Genomic DNA, 21556 nt, shown 5'->3' on the forward strand with positions numbered 1-21556 from the left:
TCCCAAGGTCCTGCTGCTGCTCCAGCCCTGAGCTCCCCTGTGGAAGTTCTTCTATGCCCCCTTAAGCATTTCTGACATACTTCTTGCAGACATCTGTTCCAGCCTGCATCTCTGAACTTAACCCTTGGGTCTCTATTTTTTGGTCAGGTTTCTAGCATCCTTTTAGTCTCTGTTAACCCCAGGTTCTCACATCCTATTTGACAATTCCAGTATGCTCCAGCTTAGATAACCAAATTTTCAAGTTAGTGCCAAGAGTGCCTGCTAATATGTCTTCCTGCTCACTGCTTTCCCCCTTGCCCTCTGCTTATTTGTGATTAAGTGTGAATGATCCAAATGTTAGTTGAAATGCATCAAAACTTGTCTTAAGAATGGGATTTGTCTCCTGTTTCACACTTATGATGACTTAAACCCCTACTAATGACATTTAATGGCCAAATGGCCTTTTGTTTATAATTTAGTTAGGATTTGCAAAAGTAATTCAGGTGTTTAACTGTTTTTAAAAACTCTAGCTTCTAGTTTTCCATAACTGTTACTGGTTCCTTTAGTGGAGAAGTTACAGTGAGTCACAGCTGGCATCCCTCTAGTCCAGCATCACAAAGACCATTGTACACTTGGGAAGAAACTGTAGGATGAGCAGGCATTTGCCTACCTCTTCTCCCTTAGCTGTTAATTTGGCTGCTAAGTAATTGGGGAGTTACATCTGCTGACTTGATGTATCTTGCTACAGAGCAACGCTGCTCTGTCTCCAACAGCACTTGGTTGGAAGTGGCAGGGAATGAATGGAAAGAACTTTCTTTATGTCTAAGCCAAACAGCTGAAGTTCACATTCTCAGGAGCAGGGTGACAGACCCGTGGGAATTGCCAAAAGGTCAGGAAATGTGCACAGATTCAACTGGGGACTGAGTAAACACCTGAAAGAGAGCAGCTAGGGGTTATTACATATGTAAACTGTAGGTGTAGGAAATCCTTAGCTGAAAATATGTCAGAAACAGGAAGAGTGTCAGAGCAAGTACCTTGTACCCTTTGTCATCTCTTAATCCCTAAGCACCAAGCTGGCAAGGGCTCTGTGGCCACTGCTTCCATAAGCTCCATAAGCTCTGTCTGGTTATTTGCAATGGTTATTGGAACAGGCCTTGGACTGCGGTGGGAAGGTCGCCAGGCTACAGAAGCTTCTTCCATAACTTGTCCCTTCGCAGCTTGACTGAAGGCTCATCTTAAAAACCTTCAGTTCTGCTGAGCCCAGTGCTAGTCTGCTCCCATCTGCAAATCACCTGGCTCAAGTCACAACCCTGTATTATGTGTTCACTTTGTAGCCGTGGTATTTTGGTTCCCATGCTGTCATCTGTAACTTATCTGTCTTGTGTATCTACTAATCTATCAGATCTGATACTAAAAACTTCTATGAATGTCCTGTATAACCTTATGAAAGGAAAAGGTATTTCAGTGTGTGAACCCATGCTTGTCACCCTACTCACCACACCAAATGCTCTATGAAGAGACTTCTTGTTCCAATATGCTCCTGCCTCCTTTTGTGTCCTGAATTGAAGAATCTTCCTGTCTGATCCATCAGGCTTCTCCAGATCTGCAGAGGGGAAAAAATGCGAGCACGTTGCTGTTTGCGGGGCTGCTGCAGCAGCCTCATTTCCCCCAGCAGGCTGCAGAAGCTCAAACGGGACTTGTTCAGGTTCCCTTTCAGGCTGTGCTGTATGGTGGAAGTGGGCCAGCGACACCATCTCTTAATTGCAAGGGCAGCGGCTTCCCCAAAGCCAACAGACACACTGCGGAGGTGGGATTACGGAAGCGCTCCGCAGTCCCCACCGCTACGGCACCCACTGGGATGGACTCCAAGGGAAAAACCGGACGGGGCGGATAACCACGCTCAGTCTCTGCGTGACCGACACGGAGTGCGGCGGACCCGCTCAGGGCTGGCGGGGCCGGAAAGTGCAGCGCCTGGCCACGGGAGAGCCCTGGATCGGGCTGGGGATCAGGATGGGGGCCGAGTCACCCCCGGTTCCGCAGGGGTGGGGCGGGGCCAGCGCGGGGGGCGGGGCACTGGCCCCGCTCCCATTGGGCGGCCCGCAGGGGAGTCACTGGGGGGCGGGGCTTGTCCCCGCGGCAGTCCGGGGGCGGAGCCGAGCGGAATGGCAATCGCGGAGCGCTGATTGGCTGAGGAGGAGCCCAGGGACGGGGCCGATCCACCACTCCCGGCGGGACAACTTTTGGTTGGCTGCTGGCTCTGTGGGCGGGGCCCGGCCGGCTATAAGTGCGAGTGGCGGGGTTCCCCGGCTGTCGGTGAGGAGTTCTAGCCGAGTGTCCATCCCGCGGGGTGTCGGTCCGGCCCGGCCATGTGAGTGTCCGACCGACAGACTGGCCGCAGGCTGCGGGGGGGGCGGTGGCTGGAGCGCGAGGGAGCGGGGTCAGCGCAGAGCCGCGTCCCGGCCGGCGGCGGTGGGGCCGAGTGGCGCATTGCAGCAGCCGCGGGCAGGGCTGCCCGCACCGCCCCCGGGCGGTCCTGCGCTCCTGCCGGCTGCGGGTGGGTGGGTGCGTGGGCCGTGTCCCGCTGGCGATGCGCGGAGCTGTCGCGGCCCCCTCCCGGCCGGTGCCAACCTGGCTGGCGGCCACCGCTGCACCCAACCCGGGGGCTGCCGCGTCCCCACGGGGTACCTTTGCGCTGTCTCCCCCTCCCCGTTCCTCCCCCTTCCTTCCCCGTGTCCCGGTCACCTCCGTGCGGCCCCTCTGCACTGCCGCGACCGATCCCCGCAGCCCCCCTGGGCTTGTCGCTGCTCCGGGCTCTCCAACGAGGCCGCCTGCTCCCGGTCCGAGGGATCCAGGGAAGGTGCCGGCCCGTGGGGCTTCGTGTAGATTTGGGGAGCTGTCTGTCGAGCGGCCTCTTTGCCCATGTGTGTCTCTCCCTAGGTCTGACCCAGCTCCGCAGCCTGCTCCCGGGGCCCCCGAAGGGGGAGCCCCCGAAGGAGGAGCTCCTGAAGGGGGAGCCCCCGGTGCAGGCCCCCCCGGGGCTCCCCCTAATCTGAGCAGTAATCGCCGCCTGCAGCAGACCCAGGCCCAGGTGCAGGAGGTCAGTAGCTCAGCCCTGCTGGCTTCCCATAGGATGCCTGGACTCTTCTCTCACTGCTCTGCAGCAGCGATGTTCTTGACAGGTGTCTGTCGGTGCGGGGGTGGCTCTTCATGTCACACCAATGCCAGGAACGCATTAATACATAAACCTATAAAGAGGCTGAAGGAGAGACTGTTTTTTGTTTAAAAGCTGCTTAATTCTAGATATGACTTCCAAAGAGCAGGCCAGTTAGATTTTTTTTTTTTTTAAGTACTTCATATCGTGCATCTCTTATGGAAATAAAGCTATACGGCATCCAGGACAGCTCTTAATCCCTGCCTGCTGCTTCAAGGGAACAGTGTGTGTGCGGTGGGATGTGGGGGGATCCTTGCCTGGCTTCCCGGGATCAGTGCCTGCAGCTTGGCTGCTGCCGTGCAGTAGCGCCTTTGTGCCTCACTGGGGCAGCAACAGGAAGCTCCTAAGTTAATTTTGCAGTTGCCGGGGAGTGAGCATATCATTCCTCTCGCGAGGAGGGTGGCTTTGGCTTGCTGCTGAATTTGAGAGCTTTTAAAAGCAGGTGAGAATGGGGGGCTGAAGACCTGGTTTAAACGTTAGTTATTGGCCGACTTCTTACTTTTTTTTAACCGTCTTTACCAGTACAACCGCTGCTACTATTCTTCCTTCTGCAGGTGGTTGATATAATGTGTGTAAATGTAGACAAGGTGCTGGAACGAGACCAGAAACTGTCAGAGCTAGATGACCGGGCAGATGCACTTCAGGCCGGTGCCTCAATATTTGAAAGTAGCGCAGCAAAACTCAAAAGGAAGTACTGGTGGAAGAACTGTAAGGTGAGTTTCCTAGTGCCATGATCTCCTTCAGCAGAGGGGAAACTGGGTTATTCCTCTTCTGCAGGACTTTGCAAGTATACTTGGGGCTTAATGACCATTTCAAATGCTTAAGATTCTTTCACTGTGGAAAGACTTTGAGGCCTTGGCTGCCATGCCTTCAGGGTCTCGCTTACTTTCCCTGGCCATCAGGGAGGATGTGAACTTGTCCATCTGTTCTGAGTATTACTCTTTGACAATCTTTTTCTCTAGATGATGATCATGATGGGAGTGATTGGTGCCATTATTGTGGTGGTGATTGGAAGTAAGTACCAAAAAGCTCAGGCTCAAGGGTGAAGAAACACCAGCTCTAGACTACTTTAATTTTTCCTTTTTGGTTTGAGATCTCAAGGGTCTTAGTTGCATAAGTGTTAACTTCAGTCCTTGGGGAAGGGAGGTGGAAGTGCTGGATTTCCCTCACTTATTGTAGAAATAGCATACTTTACATAGTAATAGAAAGAATTGGGGATGCCATCATTGTAGAAATGGGAAATTCTGCCTGCAAGGTCAGGTAAACTTGTAAGTATGAGGGGCCTTTTCCCTGGAGTGGGTGGGTTGGCAAGTCCCTTCCCTGGTGGGTAGTTTGGAGGTCTCTGAGGGACCTTTGGTATAACTTGCCCTTTTGTTCTTTCCTTTTTTTTCCCTATTGCTTTGTCTTCAGTCTACTTTTTTACTTAAATGTAGCTCCTTCAGTCTGCAACCTACTGTCCCCTATCACCTTGCCTGTCTATTCTTGCCTCCAAATCTTTCATTTCCTTCCCTTCTCTTCCCTTTCCTTCCCTTTCACCTAGCTTCTTCATTGATTTCTTTATTGGTTTTAATCTGTCTTCTGTATAGGACTCTGAGCCGCTTACCAAACATTGCTAGACTTTTCAACAGTTGCTGCAGCTTTAGGGAGGGTCCTCTATGTTTAGAGGAAAGGGAAATAAGGAGGAGTGGGTAGCTATTTGCTTCTGCTCTTCTGCAGGGAGTTTTGGGGGTTTATTTTCAGCTGTGAGCTTGTCAAATAGTGCCTGTGTGAACTCTTGCAAAATAAGAATGCCTTAACGCAGTGCCTTTGGGGATGAAGGACTTCAGCATGTGAGATTCTTTAGTGTTCTGCCTAAAAAGAGTGGCAGCATGACTTGAGCTTTTCATTGAGTTTCTGAGATAAAGGCTAGTGATAGCCAGTGACTGTGAGTCATCTGACTAAGCTAGACATAGTGATGTGGATTTCTCTAGCCATGGAGAGATGAGCACTTAAATGATTTATTCTACCTGTCCTTATTTTCAGATGACTTGATGTCTGAACATGGCCATTTCAAGTTTTATAAAGGCAAGCCTACATGATTACCTCAGTCAAGTGCAACAGGCTAAACACAGTTAAGTGAAAGGGGCATTGTTATTATCTAAAAGGCATGTGTAAGAGTAAAGTCTCTCTCCAGAAAGAACAAAAGAATAATAATTAGTCTGGTGGGAGTTGTCAAATACTCCTTTCATCTATGCACACACAAGCCAGGACCCTGTAGCTTTCTACTATCTTGTAGCTTTCTTGAAGGAAGACTTTGGGGCAGAATGGGAATGGGTGTTTGCTTTTGTGTTACTGGGTTGGATGTCAAAGGAAGCTCACTGCTGTAGCAAATGGAGGTGAAGGGGACTGGTGATATTCCAGATGAAACTGAATGAGCTGCGTAGCTTTCTGATTAAGAGTATCTGTTCCATTTCTGCTGCCACAAAACACTAACTTTCAGCAGGAGTAGGAAAATACTTGAAATGATTACCTAGGGATTCAAAGGGAAATGCTGCTTTAGGTGTGGATATTGCAAAGTGACAGCAGATGTTTGGCAAAGTGACAGCAGATGTTGGGTCTCTAGAGATCTATCAAGCCAAAATCCTCCTACTTGCTATGGATTCTCCTGAATTTAGATCCAGGGTGGTTTCTGCTGTACGTGAACTTGCAGTGTGGAATGCTCTGTCATTCTGTAAGGAATCCCCTTGTTCTTCTCCATCAAAAGTAACAAGAGCTGTGAATTGCTTCAGTGTGTTGTCAGACATGGCATTAAATGAGCTGCCCTGTTTCTGTAGAGTCTTCCAAGGAATGTGTATCTTGTCTTTTTTTTTTTTTTTTTTTTTTTTTTTTTTTTTAAAAAAAATCTGAGCTGTAGCCTGTAATCTAGACTGGAAAGAGAGTGCTCCTTTAATTTAGAAAGCTCTGCTTCTGTTCTAGAATACACTGGAATCTGTTTAGACATGAGAGGAGATGGGGAGAACATCACCAGAGTTCCTAGATGGGAGCAAAGTACAAAAGATGGGAGGAGCAGATGTTTTCTGTTTCATTTGGTGTGCTGGGGAAGCCCCTTTCTTCCTCACAGGGCATCTGGCAAGGGATTAGGTTTTGCATGCTCACTTCCATGCCCCAGCATTTCATTTGCTCAAGTTCATCTCCCTGCAATTCCATTCCTATCCACCTTGGGGGAGGGCAGAGATGAAGATCTGGAGTGAAGCAGCCCACGTCCCCTGAGCACTTCCCTAATTCCCTGTGGAACTGAGATGTGATGGATGGTCGGAAGTGCATCTACTGAAGAGGAGCCAGGGCCTGCTTGTGCTACTTACTGCTGTCATTTTAGGGGGTAGGCATACAAGCTTGAGGCCCCCAGACCAGCAATTCTCTCGAACTCTTCTAAACAAGCCTTTGGTGCCCCATTCCTCCTGTCTCTCTGGGGGCTGAGGTTCCCCCTAGGCTGTCTCTTTCATTTCTTTCTCTTAGATGTTGTATGTTGCCTCCTCCTGTGCTCCCTTTCCCCTCCTTTGTCTCTGTGCATGGGCAAAACAAATCACCAAGGCCCTCTGAGTAAAAGCGAGGGACTCTGCTGCCCGCTGCATTACAGCCACTTATGCACGTGCAGTTTATTTATTTAATTTATAAACACAACTGTAATCTCCTCTGGCATGTTCTAGAAATCAGCTCATGTACTTTTAATGGTCTCTAAGAAACACAATTCACCACCTTACTGAGTCTGTCTGGTCTGTCAGTGAGTGGGGTGGGGTTGGGATGCCAAACTGGTTTTGGAATGTCTTTTTTTTTTTTTTTTTTTTTTTTTTTGTCACTTCCGTAGCATACACATACCTGAAGTTCTGGCCCTCAAAGCAGTGGCTGGTTTTCCATTGAAAAATGATGATAGTTCCAGTTATGCTGGACTGACTCTGGTAAGTCTGTAACAAAATGTACGAACCAGCAGCTCCGGAGTAATAGTCTGCCCAAGCTAACTCTACTTCCAACCACCAAACATCCAGCTGCTGTGTCCTATTCAGGGGACTACCTTCCTATGCATTCGAGTGTGTTAGTGACAGCTCTAGCTCTCAGGCTGTGTTGTCTTTTTGGGTTTCAATAACCTCAGATCCTTAAGCCCAGAAAACAATTCTCCATTGGTGTTGGAATATAAGTTCAAGATCCAAATGAACTCCAAGAATAGGATCCTGTTCACAGCATATCTTAGAGCATGACTGGAATAAAGGTAAGTGCCCCATTGTTTTGCTTCACTTGAAACAATAAAACTCATTGAAACACTTGAAACTCATTAAAAAGAAATGACAGATCTTTGTCCCGTGCGGACTTATTTTAAAATGAGGTATTTGTGTCCTTATCAGCCTCTACTGCTACAAAGATTAGGCTGTAAAACAGTATTCCCTGTAGCCTGGAGTTCCCTTATGATCAGTCTTTGTCCAGTCTTAAACATCACCAAAATCGTACCAGAACAATGAACACACCAGAACAATTCAAAATGGTGAATTTGGAGCAAGGCAGCTAGACTAATTCCTCAAAGATGAAAGCTTTCCTGTGAAAGGAGGGTGTCTGGACTGGCTGGTGGATTAAAGCAGCATGTACAGTCTAAAATTTCACACAGTTCGGGCCTGCACAACCTGAACAAACTAGTCATGCTACAATTCCTGCCAATTTGTGTGTTGTCTTCCTGTCAGTTCCCAGCCTCATTCGTATAGGGGGATAGGGAAAATGTTTCTTAGGACAGATGCATTTTTAGACTGTTCACTGTGCAGTCTCAAAGTCTCTAGCCAAGCCTGGGGACTTGAATGCTCATTTTCCAAAGCTGGCCAACTGGAACACAGAGCTGGAGCTGAACATACTGCTGAAAGTTGCCCCAGGGTTGAGCCCAGTTCATGAGTCATGTGGATGCTTGCAAAGAGTTGCATGTTTAACCATAAATCCTATAGTAGGTGTTGGAAATGCCATGCTCTGCTGGGAGCTCATCTTCTGAGGTGCCATCCTTTAACATATCAGCATTTCTGCTGCTCCTGCAGAGTCTGTTAACCTGGACAAAACATGGTTTTAAATGTGCTTTAAAAGCAAGGCCAAGGCTTTGGGAGAATGGTTCTTCATAGGTCTAATTAAAAATTCAAACTCTGCCTTTAAACATGAAACATGTTTAACATGCCTTTGAACTGGAACAGATTGCCCAGAGAAGCTGTGGATGCCCCATCCCTGGCAGTGTTCAAACCAGGCTGGCTGGAGCTTTGAGCAACCTGGTCAAGTGGAAGGTGTCCCTGCCCATGGCACAGGGTTGAAACTAAGATGATCTCTAAGGTCCCTTCCAACTCAAACTATTCTCTGGAACATGCAGCTCCCACATCAACTCTTTCATCCTGATGTCTTTGGATTTGATGGAAGAAAAGCCTCAACTATACTGCTCTTAAATGGATATACCTTAAACCTTCATATTTCTAGATGCCTAAAGCATTGCTCTGGCCTCTCCTGAGGTCTCTGGGCACTGATCAAAGCAGGCTGCAAGTTCTCATCAGTGGTGGGGTTTGTGGTCTCAGCTGGAGCGTAACCAAATGATAGTGGGGAAGACAGATTTTTCTTCAGAGTAGAAATGTAGCGTCAGCATTTGTTTAATGGACCTAGCTTTCCTGTGAAGGGACAGAGGTCCCTGCTCGATGTATCCACTGGGGTTGGAAGCCTTAACTTGGTGAAGAGAAGCAATAATGGGGAGGTATAGAGGTTTTATCTTTGTTCTGACCTCTTAGCAAATAATTACTCTCTGAGATGTAATAGGTAAAGATATAGGTTTTACAAATAGGCAACTCAGCTGTGACTGTTGGATACTTCAGCCTCCATACTTCTGATAATCTTTGACCTATTTTTTTGCCAGAGATAGAGTGCAGCACCTATTGAGAACACCCTTACTTGCTCAAATATGACCAAGCCCATAACATCCTTTCCTTCAGTGCACAGACCCACTAAATGATTTCTTCAGAGGCCAAAGTGACACTTTCCTTTCATGTTCTTTCCTACCAGGCTTCTTTTCCAAAAGACTTTGTACTATTTTTTAAATAAATTTGTTGTAATCTCCAAAAAAGCTTTTTTTAGTTCATTGCTTTTAAGCATGTACTTGAAAGCTGAAGGCACTTTCCTCTCTTGTGCTCAAAAGCCTCTTTTAAATATTGCACATTGGTAAGTACAAAGAACTGCAAGACTGAACACAGACATCTCTCTGGTATGTTCCCGATCTCCGTGGTTCCCCTCTGTCCTTTCACCAACAGCACTGCTACCCTTTTCATTCCTTGATGTACTCCATCTCCACCCCTTAGCTTTTCATGAACCTGTCCAAAGAGCCTGGTAACCCTTTCCTCAAATTCATTCTTGTTTTGACCTCAGTCTATGAAGACAAACCTTGCACCTGTCTGTCCAGCTTCCCTAAACCCTCCAGCAAGCAGAGTTCAGTTCTTCTAAATGTGCTGGTTATTTTTCCAAGTGATCATTTTTTCATTTTTTCCCTGGCTTTCTTAGACACTTATGTTGTACTTCCATGCATTTCCTCTATTACCTTAATTTTTATGGAAAAACAGTAGTTTTGATATCTGTCAAATTGTGACTATCTCATTCTGGAGGGACAAGTTTTCAGCAGATAGCTGGGTATGCCTGCCTATGCCTCTGTCTCTGTGTTTCCTGCCTTCTCAACCATCCTGTGCTTAGTTTTCCTCCTTCATGGAGGGTCTGACCCATTCTTTCCTTTCTCCCAGTACTTCTTTCCATTCCCCCAATCTCACTACACTCCAAATTTCCTTAGAGGTTCTCAGATCCTCTGAAGTCATCTGATCTCACAGTTGGAGTCCTCAGTAACTTCAGTATCCCTACATTTCCCAGACACTGTATCCCTTTTCTCTGCTAGCACATGATTTCCAAATGCTCTTAACACTCAATCAACTTGCAAATGTCTGTCAACTCCACAGTCCCACAGGTGCTGGGGCCCTTTATACCCCATCTCTGCAGGCTGTTTCATATCCAAAAGAGCCCACCTCTCTTTCCTTGTATTTCAGCTGTATCAAACACTTAAACAAATATTCTATTGTTTTTTAAGCCGTAAACTCTCATCCCTCTTCTTCCTCTGTTATTTCTCCATCATATAAACATTCCTCTTTCTTGCTCTTAAATACATGGAACTACTGGCTTCTGTGCTGCCTACTCCTGCAAAACAAACCACTCTAATACTCCAACTTATCCACAAAACGTTTTCTCTTCTTCTGCACTTTCCTTTCCCCTTCAGGCACTTGTATTTCTACTTCTCTGCCTTCTTCCTGCACAACAGGTGCTCCCAGTCCAAAAAGACACAACTCGCTCTTCTTCAGTGTCCTGTGACCTTCAGGTGCTCTTTGTGTGTTTTCCATGTCCTCCAAATAACTGTGCTATGCCTCTAGCATATCTAAGACTACTGCACATTTACATCCCCTCAGCTTTCTCCTCTGGTACAAATCCACCCCAGCTCAGACCTTTATTTTGTCTTTTAATTTGCAGGTCCCTCTAAATGCGCGCTTTCTTCCCTTGTCTCTGCTTTTTCACATTCTTGGTGAAACACTCCCATTTTCTGCACTCTCACTCCAGCACTGCTGGACTCGCCTCTTGTTTTCAGCCAGACCAAGCTCACTATATGTCTGTTGAGCTGATAATTTGTGGTCTTGTCAGCCTACAAAAAGTGTAGGGATATTCCTGGGAGGATCACCTGATTTCTCTCAAGATGGCAATTTTTGCACTGATTCTCAGGAAAGGGAGGGCTAATCTACTTACCAACTTGTATAACATCTTCTTCATGTTTGTATAGGCTTTTAAATCTGGATTTACAGCTATCCAGAATGGTGCCATTACTTTGAGTTAATCAGTCAAAGCTCGTTTTCTTTTTTTTTTCCTCCTTATTTTAACACTTCTACAGAAGTGAGAGAATATATATTGCAAGCTTCTCCCACGGAATACTTCACCACCTTCTACAGTAGCTATATTTCTTTATGATGAAGAGAACTTAGTTTATGCCTCTGATTAATCTTTTTTAATCACCCACTGTGATCACTGTGTGTGATGCAGAGGGTCTCATCAATTTTATGGTTATTAGAAGGTACCATGTGATGTGAAGAATCGTGTCTTACTCTTTGGATATTCAGGAAAGATCATGCTCACCACATGAATCATCATACATTTATGATATACAGAGACTGTTTTAGGTGTTACACCTGCTCTTTCTCCTTTACTTCTCTATCTGCTGTTCTTGTTTTAATTGTGACCAAAGTTACTTTTAGGAACTAAACCTAGCTTTTAGCTCTGCTTCTTGGGCAGTGTTTTTACAGAATATGAAAGTCCCTTCATCAAGGCAACTTAGAGATTTCATTCTTTAATTACCCCTTTTTCTTCATTTAAAATTACCCACAAACACAGAAAATGGACTTTTTTCATGTTTACAGATGCCCTGATTTTTTCCAGGGGCAGCCTCCAAAGAGGAATACATGTTCCCATACCTCTAAGTGCCTATTGCAGGACTCTCCCTCCTGCTGGGCTGCCACCCTTGCTGAAGGACACCCCCTGAATTGTTTGCTTCTATTCCCAGCAGAAAGACATAATCTTCGTTTTCAAACCAGGGTCATCAGCTGAGCACTGGGATAAAATTTGAAAAACCATGAATATCTGTGCAATAAAGAATATAGAGTTTGTGTATGTGAAGAAGAATAAAATCACTCTCTGCTGGGAACTGAAAAGTGTGTTTATGTAATTGAGGCAAGAGCAATACAATCAGCATGTGTTTAGCATCTCAAAGGGAAAAATTAGGCAACAGTTTATAGACTGCAGTAAACCCCTCCAACTTCCCAAGGGCAGTGTATCTACCTTAATTTTTAAAATAACTTAAGTTTTTCTTTTGTTATGATTAACTAGTTTTTAAATTCAAAAGCTGCTCTTTGCAATGTGATTGGGTACATGGTACCACAGGTCTTTGCCTAAACTATATGCTTAAATTCTGGTATCTGTGTTTGTGTCTTGTGAAGTGGATAATCCTGTTTGTTAAGGACATCACCCTTGCTCTCTTGATACCCCATAAAGTGCTGTGTAAACACCATTGCATCAGAAGTCTGAATATTTGTAAGAAAAGAGTATGGTAAGCTTACTGCAAGAAATAAGATATGTTCTCTCATGCAAAGGTCCTCAAATTAGTTTCCGAAAGGAGGACCATCTTTGCCTATGTGGTCCGATCAAATAGGATAAGACTTTAACTGGATGGATTTTTGACTAAAGCCTGCAATACTTCTCCTGTGCTTCACTTAGGAAGAAGAGCCTCAGCAGAGTCTCTGTGGGTGGACCAGATAAGGGTCGGGTCAAGCAGAACAGGATCTGTGCTCTTCTGATTTTTGTGGGATCCCATGGTAGCAGAGGTACTGTTTGGGATTTTTTGAGGGTGTGCGTAATCCTGCCAAACTCTCTTTGTTTCCCTCATGAAAGCAGGGAGGGCCAAGCAGGTGTAGAGATCAATTTGTCCTAGACCTGTTGGCAAACATTTAAATCGCTGGATGTACATGTGTATGGTGCATCACAAGGAAGGGAGGCTATACACCCAAGATCTACAAGTGCAACACAGGCAGCTTGAAAAGGGAAACCTGGCTCTGCCAGAGGTGTTTTGTCCCAGACCTGGGAGTGGCAGCAAGCATCAACCACCTCTCCAGAGAATTGTGCATAGTAATGGTTGAGATTATGCCAGTGGCTGTTGTCTCAAGTAGCCTTTTCTCTGAGGGAGAAGGGGGTGAGTGGCACAGTCTTGGGATCACAGTCAGATATTAGCAACAAGGAAAGAGCAACCAGTTTCCAACCTTAGGGAGACCTTAACAAAGCTCCGCATGCTGAGAGATTAGTACCCCAGCTGAGGCTCCATTCCTGTCCCTTGTCATACCACAGAGGAGGCCAGTCACACCTGCCAAACCTCTTTAATTAACGACAGACCAGAACGGTGGCAGCATCCTTGTTGCAGGGAAAAGCAAGCATGCACACATGTGTAGGTGTGCACATGCACAGAGTGTAAGGAAATCAAGAGGACATCTCCCCCATACATAGACTAGATCAACTCTCATCCCTGGTGATCCCCAGAGCAGTAGTATTTTATGAGACTGAGTAATTCACCTACTGTAGTGAAAGCAATGAACCCAGGCCAACCACAGAGCAGTCTTCTGCTATGATTCAGGTGAAGAACCCAAGAAGGAAGGAAACACAGGTCCCACAGCAAAGTGTGCAGCCTTTGCTCCAATTGCCACCCATCTGAACGGTGGAATAAGCTGCTGCCTCAGTTGTGTCCCACCTCACCATCCCTGCTTGGCCCACGTGGTTCCAGGCTGTTATAGGGTGGCAGAGTGGTCACTACAGCCTCAACAGTGAAGCGATGTGGAGCACTGAGACCTGGTGTCTCATCCTGGAAAGCAGTGTTATCATGACTGTTTGGAGAGGGTCCCGGTGGAGAGAGCTTCTGCCGGGAACGGAACCAGCGGAAGGCCAAGATAAAGGTGATGGCAATTAAATCCAGAATCAGCTCTGCAAGTTCTATCACAGAAAGGACAGAGGATCCGAACCAGAGACTCCACTGGTTCCCAAGCTGGGACAGAAGAGTCACTACCTGCAAGAGATGGAGAAAGAGCAGTGAGGACAGCCCTCATTCAAGACTTTTGCATCCCTTCCTTTTCCCACTAGCAGTGCCCCTGTGGTGCTGGGAGGTTCCTCTCACCCTGCCACAGGAAAAGAGACTGAATAGCCAGCAATGCTGCTGGAACAAACATGTGGCATCGTGGGGGAATGGGTGGCTAGAGAAGACATGGTAATAAAGTATGTACCGTGAAGGCTGGAGACTCCCCATTGGTCTTGTAGTTCCACTCCTTAAAAAAGATATTCACTTTGGCAACTCCGTTCCTGTAAATGAAAGATGAGGCTCAGTAACCCCAACTCCTCAATCCCTGCATTTCTTCACCTCATTCCCCAAGTGTAATTTTCTTCTCTGTCTCCTTTTGCCCCCATCCTTCTCCCACACATACCACCCAGAGGCCTTTTCCCATCTCTGCAGTTCCCTCATTCTGCACTGAATGTAATCTTTGGTACTTAACAGCACACTTCTGAGACTGCACTGTGAAACCCAATGTCGGTGGCAAAAGCTTCTGCCCAGCTCTCCTTCCCACTGTTCCATGAGCACGTTCTGTGATTCCAGACTACATGGCAGGTGCCTGGGGCTTACTGTTTTCATACCAACATCTGACCCCTTTCAAATTTTTCACTTGGATCCCCAATCCTTGTTGAAGTCTCAGAATATATCTACTTGGACTCAAATCCACTGGCCTTGTCCACAGGTTCCATGCCTGATCTCTTCCCATCATTGATTTATTCTTAACTCTGACATTCCTAACATACACACTCCACTGGGATGGTTTCTGGTGTGGACACAATCTCTGTTTAGGGGCTCTCACCTCTTGGATGTGATGTTGTATTTGTTCTGTTGTGAAAGCACGTAAAAAACCCAGTCCTGAAATGAAAGTGCAATAAATTGTGTTACATGATCACAGTCACGTCCTGTAGGTTTAGTACCCGTTGAGGAAGGACTAAACAGGAGGCGGGAGCAGTGCTGAGGAGCCAGGACACCATCTCCTTACCTCTGAGACAGCAGAAGGCCAGCGGGAGTATCCAGCTGACAGCTGGTATTCTGTCATTCTGGAAGACAAGAGATTGTGTTAGCTGTTGAAGCTGTAGGAGCCACAAGGCCAGGTCTTGCCATTTCCAGGCACACCTGGAGATTCCCTCCCATGCTGAAGTTCTGCTCCCTTCCCACTGTGCAGAATGCACAATCCTTGGGAGCTCCCCCCTAAGCTGACCCTGACGCTCCTTGGTCATTTTGGGTGTCAGCTTAGTTATTGACTCAAGCTTTTGCCCTGGCCAGTGAATGCTTTCCAACACTTCTAGAAATAAAAAGTTTTCAGTCTTCCTGACTGATGATCAAACTTACTTGCAAGGTTTCCGACATTTGTGGAAACAGCCCAGCACATCAGCTTTGAATTCAGCCAGGAGTTTGTAATAGCAGTAGCCTGAACAGCAGAGAAAGTAAATCCAGGTAAGCTCACAGTATCTTTATACAAAAGGTGATATGTGACAGTAAGGGGAATCCAGAGAAGGTTTCCTTCTACAAGCTCCAAGGGACTGACAATCTAAGACAAGAGTGTCTTTTGGGTGCTCCCCCCAGGAAGCTCATTGAAGACAGTAAGATGTACTGGGACATGGGGTGCACCTAACAGGTTCAGATGGGCACGAGCTTTACTGTTCCTCCTGTCCACTTACCCCAAGATACGTGCTTTGTATAGTCACAGTACTCTGCTCCTTCAGGTAAGGGGTAGAAGTAATAGGCACAGCCACAGCGCTCAACCATGTTCAGCTGAAAGCAGGAGCGAATGCAGACCTGGGAGGCACATGAGGTGGAAAAGGCTCAGCAAGGAAACCAAACCCACTGCAACCTGTATCACATCATACTATTAACAGAGCCCATGGACAAGCATGGCCCTTAGGGAACTAAAATATTTCGGGAAAGTAGGGAAACAAGCCAGCACAGGACTGGTGACAGTTACCTGTTCAGTGTAGCGGGATGAGTACAGATTTTGCACTGGCACGTCACTGCCATCCTCTGTGCAGTCACTGTAACTGCCCCCAAGACGCACAGTCATCTCCTGGAATAGCAAACTGTCATTGAGTAGAACAACTGGCACTTTGCTGTCCTCTTCCTAACCTTCCATGCCACACACTGCTCAGCTATCAGTATCTACTCTTTATGCTTTTCTCAGGATGCCTCCATTTCTTTGTTCACTGATAAAGCGCAGCCAAATGCTTCTTGTCCATTAAGCTGCTCTTCCTCTCCCTCCACTCCATGTGATTAATCCCCTCCCTTAAACACACATAGGGTCTACAACAACCCATCTGTATCTATTCACCAAGTTAAACCTCCCCATAACCTCACATCCACAGCTCTTGCCCCTGCTGCTTCCTTACCTTTCTCATGCTGATGGAGGTCTCGATGCCAGGACGCACGTTGAAACCCCCATCATCCATGAAAGCTGGCTCATTCTGATCATGGACCATGACCCTGGCTCCTGTCACCGTGGACAACAGAGGGATGAAATCATTCTGTTCGGTGCGCACCACCAGAGAGAGACCTGAGGAAATGTCAGAGAGCAAGGGAGGTCATGGCTGGCTGTGGTGCGGGGGAGTAGGGAGAGCACAGTGGTTAGAAGTGAATCTGTAAGAGATAAAGGAAGAGATAGGCATCAAACAGGGCAGCACCTAAGCTTGGCAGCAATAGAGGGTGGCTGGAGGGAAGCCAGAGGCAAAGCTGGAGGCTCCAGAAGAGGCCAGAGAAAGCTGAATTTCATCACTGTAGCTTAGGAAAAGCAGAACTGGGAATTGGGAGAGATTTCATGGAGAGACTTGGAGTTGGATGGAAGAAAAGCCTGAAGATTTGGCCTCAAGAGGTTTCATGGAGTTTAGAAACACAAGCAGATCAGCTGCTGGAAAGAGGGAAACAGAGAAGGAGGAGGTGATGACCAGGCTTTCAGGAGTGCAGCACTATGGCTCAACATTTCAGGAAGGGCCAGGACAAATCCAGAGAGAGCAATATAAGGATGAGGCACTGATTGGGGAGAGAGAGTTCAGTGGGCAGCAGTGAGGGACAGCCATGTCCTCAAGACAGCTGTCCCCACATGGGCAAAAACATCTTGGGTGAGACAGAGCAGGGCTGTAATCTGCCAGTACCAGTATTAAGCACAGCAGGATGCCCATAACTCCTAAGGAAAGCAGAGATAAGTGATACTCCTTACTCATCAAAGAGTGCCTCTCACCCACCATTATTGATCCCAGGCATTGAGGATGTCCATAGGCTGCTGCTGTTGTCATTAAAGGTATAGCAGTTCCCATACAGGGGATGGTGGAAGTGGGTATAATTCCTGAGAGGGGAACAGAAACATTCACACGGTGTGAGAAGGACTGCAAGACCAAGAGGAAGGGCTTTATAAAAGAAACAACTCTGTTTTCTATCAGCAGGGAGAGGGGCTTACAGCAGATGGGCAGTATTTGTTGTGTAAACTCACCTGAACAGGGAAGAGCAATTAAAATGTACCGTAAAAAATGTCCTGGAGCTGGACAGGTTTTTACACCACATTTTTCATACTGCTCTTGAGGGCCCAAATTGGTTTTAGCTGTACTAGCAAAGATTGTATTATCTTCCTAATACTGAAGAATAGCTCTTTTAACCCCTTTTTCTCCCTTGCTGATGGGTGTCATTCCACTACCTCTACTACATCTTTTTTGACCAATAATAGCAGGACAAAAGTAGAATATTTTTTTACTGTCTTTTTGTATCAACTCTCTCCTCTCCTCTTCCTGTATGTGGGCTGATATGTACCACTGTTACTACTGTAGAGAGTAAAATAAAAATACCTTTACACTGTACATTGGCACCCACTCTGGCATTTGTACCAGTGGGTAACTGGTTCATTTGTGTGAAACCCAGGAAAAGGCAAAACCATCCTTTGAGGTTCATAGTTTCAGATCACAGAAACTGTGGCCCTGATACACACAACCCACAGAAGAGACTCAAGAAAGATCATTTGAGACAATAGGAAGTGAACAAGGAACAAACCCACTTTGGAAAAGAGGTTCTTTAATGTGGGTTCCTTGATTCCCCTCAAACCCAGGCACAAAAAAAAAGAGTGTTTTCAGGAAGACTCAGTGGGATGTTTCCACTACTTACGCCTTGTCACATGTTGCGTCATTGAAGCGGCAAGCATAGATGAAATTCTCAAAGTCAGACTCATCCAGGGCTTTTGCATCAGGCACCTGTGCCAGGATATTGATATAGTGAAAGCTGTACCATTCCCGCACGGCATCCACTCCTGAGGAGTATGCCTGATGGAAACAGTCCTTGTTGTTTTCACTGCACTGTTGAGAAGGAAAAAACCAGCCGTGTCAGAGAAGTCTTGTCCAGGAGGCGAGGCTGTGCCTGTGGAAGAGCTGTTCTCCCTCAGCACAGGCAGGAGATGACTGAGGGAGTGAAACAGCTCCACAGGACTCCTGCACTTGACCAAAAGGTCATCAGCAGGATGTGAAAGAGCAAACCCAGGGCAGTTCATCGGTGGAAGGGAAACACTGGATGAATAAGCAAGGCTGAGTTAAACCCAGGAAGCAGAAAGTCGCAGTGAGGTGTGCAAGATGATCTGCCCATAAATTCTGCCTGGTATAAAACCAGGAGCTTTAAATTCTTGAGTGGGGAGCCCTTCCCTCAGGGTGTGTCCAGAAAAACTTTTGTGATCCTGTGGGTACTCCAGTTAACTGGCAAGTGATTAGCTTCAGTCCTTCAGTGTCTTTTTAAATGCAAACACAGATACCCTAGGGCGAGGAAGCTGCTACCTAGGAGCAAATGCGACCATGATTGCATTTCAAGTGACCCAGGACCATCAAATACTTTACCCCTTTGAAATATTGGGCAATGCTGATAAACTGCTCTCCAAAGGCAACTGCAAGGCTGATGTAGCCTTCAGGAAGGACAAAGTTTCCCTGCTGTACCTAGGAAATGATGGACAGTAACATGGACAAGTCTCCTTGGGGCCTGCGTGGACAGGGACAGGTCTTGTGGAGCAGGATTGCATTGGGTGAAGGATTCAGCTCTACTTCTATCTGTCATTAACAAAAGCCAGTGCAGATTAATCAGACTTCTACATAGGGTGGGCAAGGGTCTAACAAGATAGAAGTAGCTAGGCAGAGACTGGAGTGGGTAGGGCACAGGATACCTAGGGATCTCACCAGAACAAAGCCAATTTTCCAGTCATTCTTGTCCACTGAGGGACTGTTTTCTGGCAAGTTGACTAAGTTATCCCTCTTCTGCCTCCGCAAAGGGTGGCGCTGGACATGATGGAGCAGGCTCCTTGAGCTACGCTTTTGTGTAGACAGGGTGGACCAGTCACTTCGTGGCAGAGACATGTTGTAGTCATAAAGGTCTAGCAGTGTCTGATGGGTGATTTGGTCCAGCTCATCCAGCTTCTTTCGGATGGCGCTGTATCTACACAGAGGGGAGAGAGGACTTGCAGGTTTAGGGCTGGATGCACATAAACAGCTCTGAATTAGACATGCAGCAAAGTTTGCTGGGGTGATTCCGGACATTCCTGCCACCAGCTGTAAATCTCACCCTTTGCTGGAGGCTATCGTCCCTGTAGGAGTGAAGTAAATCTGCTTTAGCCCCGTGGCAGTTTATATTGCAGGCTGCTAACATACACCACCAAGTAGAGCTGCCTAAACTAACATGCCTTACTGTGAATGCCCTGCAGCAGCAAAGGCCTGTGAAAGGTGTTCTTTCCACAGGCACCACTACAGAAATGACCCCTCAAGGACCATGAGGAGAAAAAGAGTACATGCTTTTATCCTACACCTGTTAAAGTCAAGGCAGTCAACAGCTCTGGAAGTCTATTTCTTACCTGTATGGATTGAGGGTGCACAGTGTCACAGCTGGGAAAGTCAGCCTGTCAGAGTTCAGGTTGAGGTTGAGGTTGACAGGGTAGCTGAAGTACTCCCTGTAGAGGATCCCAAACTGCCAGTACATTAAGCCGAAGGTGAGAAAGAAGAGAACAGACCAGAATGCTGTCTTCATCTTATTCTTTTTGGAGCACACCAGGCGAATAGCCCCATGGATGGTTGTGTTGATGCAGAAGAACTGGAACAGCTCTTGGTAGGAACTGTAGAATTCGATGAGACCCTCCCGCTCCTCTTCTTTCTGCGGCTGCTCCTCTTCTTGCTTACATTGTCTCGTTTTCTCCCCTTCTGGCATCTTCCCTGCCTTCACAGACCCACCCTGCAGCACAAACTCAGAATTAGGGGGTCGCCCTGTAAGACCGTGGCTCCGGCTGGTTCCGCATCACCATCTTCCCCAAACCTCGGTGCTTTCACCCCCTCCTCCCTGACCCCCATCCCAGGCTGTAGGTCCCCCTCTCATATGTGACACGGGGTAGATCCTCCCCCACCGAGCAGCCCCCGCGTCCCTCCCGCGGCTGCGCCCCCCGCCCGCCCCGCCGGGGCCGCGGCACTGACGCGGGACGCGGTGCCCATGGCAGGCGGCGGCTGCTCGGGCCGGGGCCGGGACTGGAGCCGGGGCCGATATTGCTCTCCCTGAGCGCTGCCGGCTCTCCCGCAGCCTCCCCGGCTGGGCTGGGACCGGTTCCTTTCCAGTTGGAGCCAGCACCCCGCCCGGCTCCTGCCCTGCCAGCCTCTCCCCGCCCTCCTGCCTGTCCCTCCTGCCTGTCCCTCCTGCCTGCCCCCTCCTGCCCCTTCCCCTGGGCGCCGCTCCCGGGGAAGAAAAGCCTCTTGAAACTCTCAAGTGTCGGCGGCCGGGGGACCGGGGACACGTCTGGGCAGTGACCTTGGCGGTGCCGGCGGGGGTCAAGGCGCGGCCGCCGCGCTGCGGGCGGGCAGCGGGGCCCCCCCAGTGTCCCCCGAGGGGAGACCAGCCCCGACCAGGTACGGCTGCCGAGCAGCCCGAACCTCCTCCTCCTCCTCCCACCCCCTCCGGCGGGGACGCGGCGTCCCAGCGAGCCGAGGCGATGCAGAAAGAAAGTTGGCAGCGCCGGTCTCCGGGGCAGCCGCAGGCAGTGCCAGCCAGGCGGGAACCCCCCCACGTCCCCCGCAGGAGCGGCGGGACTCGACCGGAGGTGAGAGCTCCTGCGTGGCTTTCATGGCCAAATTGTGCTCTCCAAGGGCAAAGCCGAGAGTTTTGAGTGAGATCTGCAAAGGGGCTGGGGCTGGGACAGAGAAGGCTAGGGGCGACTCGGTGATACACGAGTTACCGCATCGCCTTTGCTGGTTCCTTAACTAAAGCAATCTTTCGTATCCAGAACTACTCGGCCCAGCCATGAGGGGAAACTTGTTTTGCTGATCTATGCCTGGGAAATCAAGGCCTCCCGGCATTACCCAAAGCCTCCCTCGGTCCATGGAAATGAACACCCACAGCCAAATGTGACCATAAGTCTCTAACACCCCCCTATCATTATAAGCATGAAAGGTCTTTACCGATCTTTTCTCCCAGTGATTTCCTTTCAAACTAGCTCTCTCTGAAGTTTTCACTTATTTCTTTCCTTTCTGGATACCTCCTCCAGAAAAGTCCTTGTTCAGAGTGTTCTCTCACTGAATTTCGATCCTTATTGGAGCGTGCTGTGGTTTGGTTAGTGACTCAAAATACGCAGCCACTTTCACCTCTTCGTGTTGCAAAATACCATGCTTGAAAAGGGCAAGCCATACACTTTTGAGGCCAACAGT

At 47.9% G+C, this 21556-nt stretch overlaps 2 protein-coding genes across 8 annotated transcripts in view; one reads left to right on the forward strand and one right to left on the reverse strand.

Annotated features, from left to right (window-relative positions):
- Window positions 1-2235: 2235 nt before the first annotated feature.
- VAMP1 (vesicle associated membrane protein 1) overlaps window positions 2236-21556 on the forward strand; it is a 31299-nt gene continuing 11978 nt past the window's right edge. The window contains exons 1-6 of one of the 6 annotated variants that reach the window (XM_051780883.1): window positions 2236-2347; window positions 2917-3076; window positions 3745-3903; window positions 4153-4204; window positions 7035-7125; window positions 9087-12813. In XM_051780883.1, coding sequence (XP_051636843.1) covers window positions 2346-2347; window positions 2917-3076; window positions 3745-3903; window positions 4153-4204; window positions 7035-7087 — 426 coding nt within the window. In that variant the 5' untranslated portion in view covers window positions 2236-2345 and the 3' untranslated portion in view covers window positions 7088-7125; window positions 9087-12813. Of the gene's footprint in view, window positions 2348-2916; window positions 3077-3744; window positions 3904-4152; window positions 4205-4600; window positions 6928-7034; window positions 7126-9086; window positions 12814-21556 lie in introns of those variants that run through there. The other 5 variants (XM_051780885.1, XM_051780884.1, XM_051780887.1 and 2 more) reach the window with 5 other exon arrangements.
- Window positions 13190-20760, reverse strand: SCNN1A (sodium channel epithelial 1 subunit alpha). 2 transcript variants are annotated; one of them, XM_051780770.1, is made up of 13 exons: window positions 20664-20760; window positions 19726-20099; window positions 19058-19313; window positions 18009-18196; window positions 17102-17202; window positions 16253-16416; window positions 15835-15933; window positions 15551-15668; window positions 15222-15300; window positions 14872-14929; window positions 14689-14744; window positions 14065-14140; window positions 13190-13850 (listed from the first exon to the last, which is right to left on the reverse strand). In XM_051780770.1, the coding sequence occupies exons 2-13, from the start codon at window positions 20073-20075 to the stop codon at window positions 13524-13526; spliced, it is 1872 nt and encodes a 623-aa protein (XP_051636730.1). In that variant the 5' UTR covers window positions 20076-20099; window positions 20664-20760; the 3' UTR covers window positions 13190-13523. The 2 variants fall into 2 exon arrangements, with proteins under 2 accessions (XP_051636730.1, XP_051636729.1); XM_051780769.1 differs by lacking the exon at window positions 20664-20760 and adding an exon at window positions 20336-20503.

The sequence above is a fragment of the Manacus candei genome, unplaced genomic scaffold (genome assembly GCF_025592945.1).
Source record: "Manacus candei isolate 608988 ecotype Guabito, Panama unplaced genomic scaffold, ASM2559294v1 h1tg000014l, whole genome shotgun sequence".
NCBI lineage: Eukaryota > Metazoa > Chordata > Aves > Passeriformes > Pipridae > Manacus > Manacus candei.

Excerpts from the sequence above, each read along its gene's own strand:
- SCNN1A (XM_051780769.1), bottom strand. Across the intron at positions 18,197-19,057 it reads GGAAAATTGGCTTTGTTCTG|TGCAGTGAAAACAACAAGGA; the intron begins GTGAGATCCCTA and ends CCTTCTCAACAG. Across the intron at positions 14,745-14,871 it reads GGCCTTCTGCTGTCTCAGAG|GACTGGGTTTTTTACGTGCT; the intron begins GTAAGGAGATGG and ends CTTTCATTTCAG.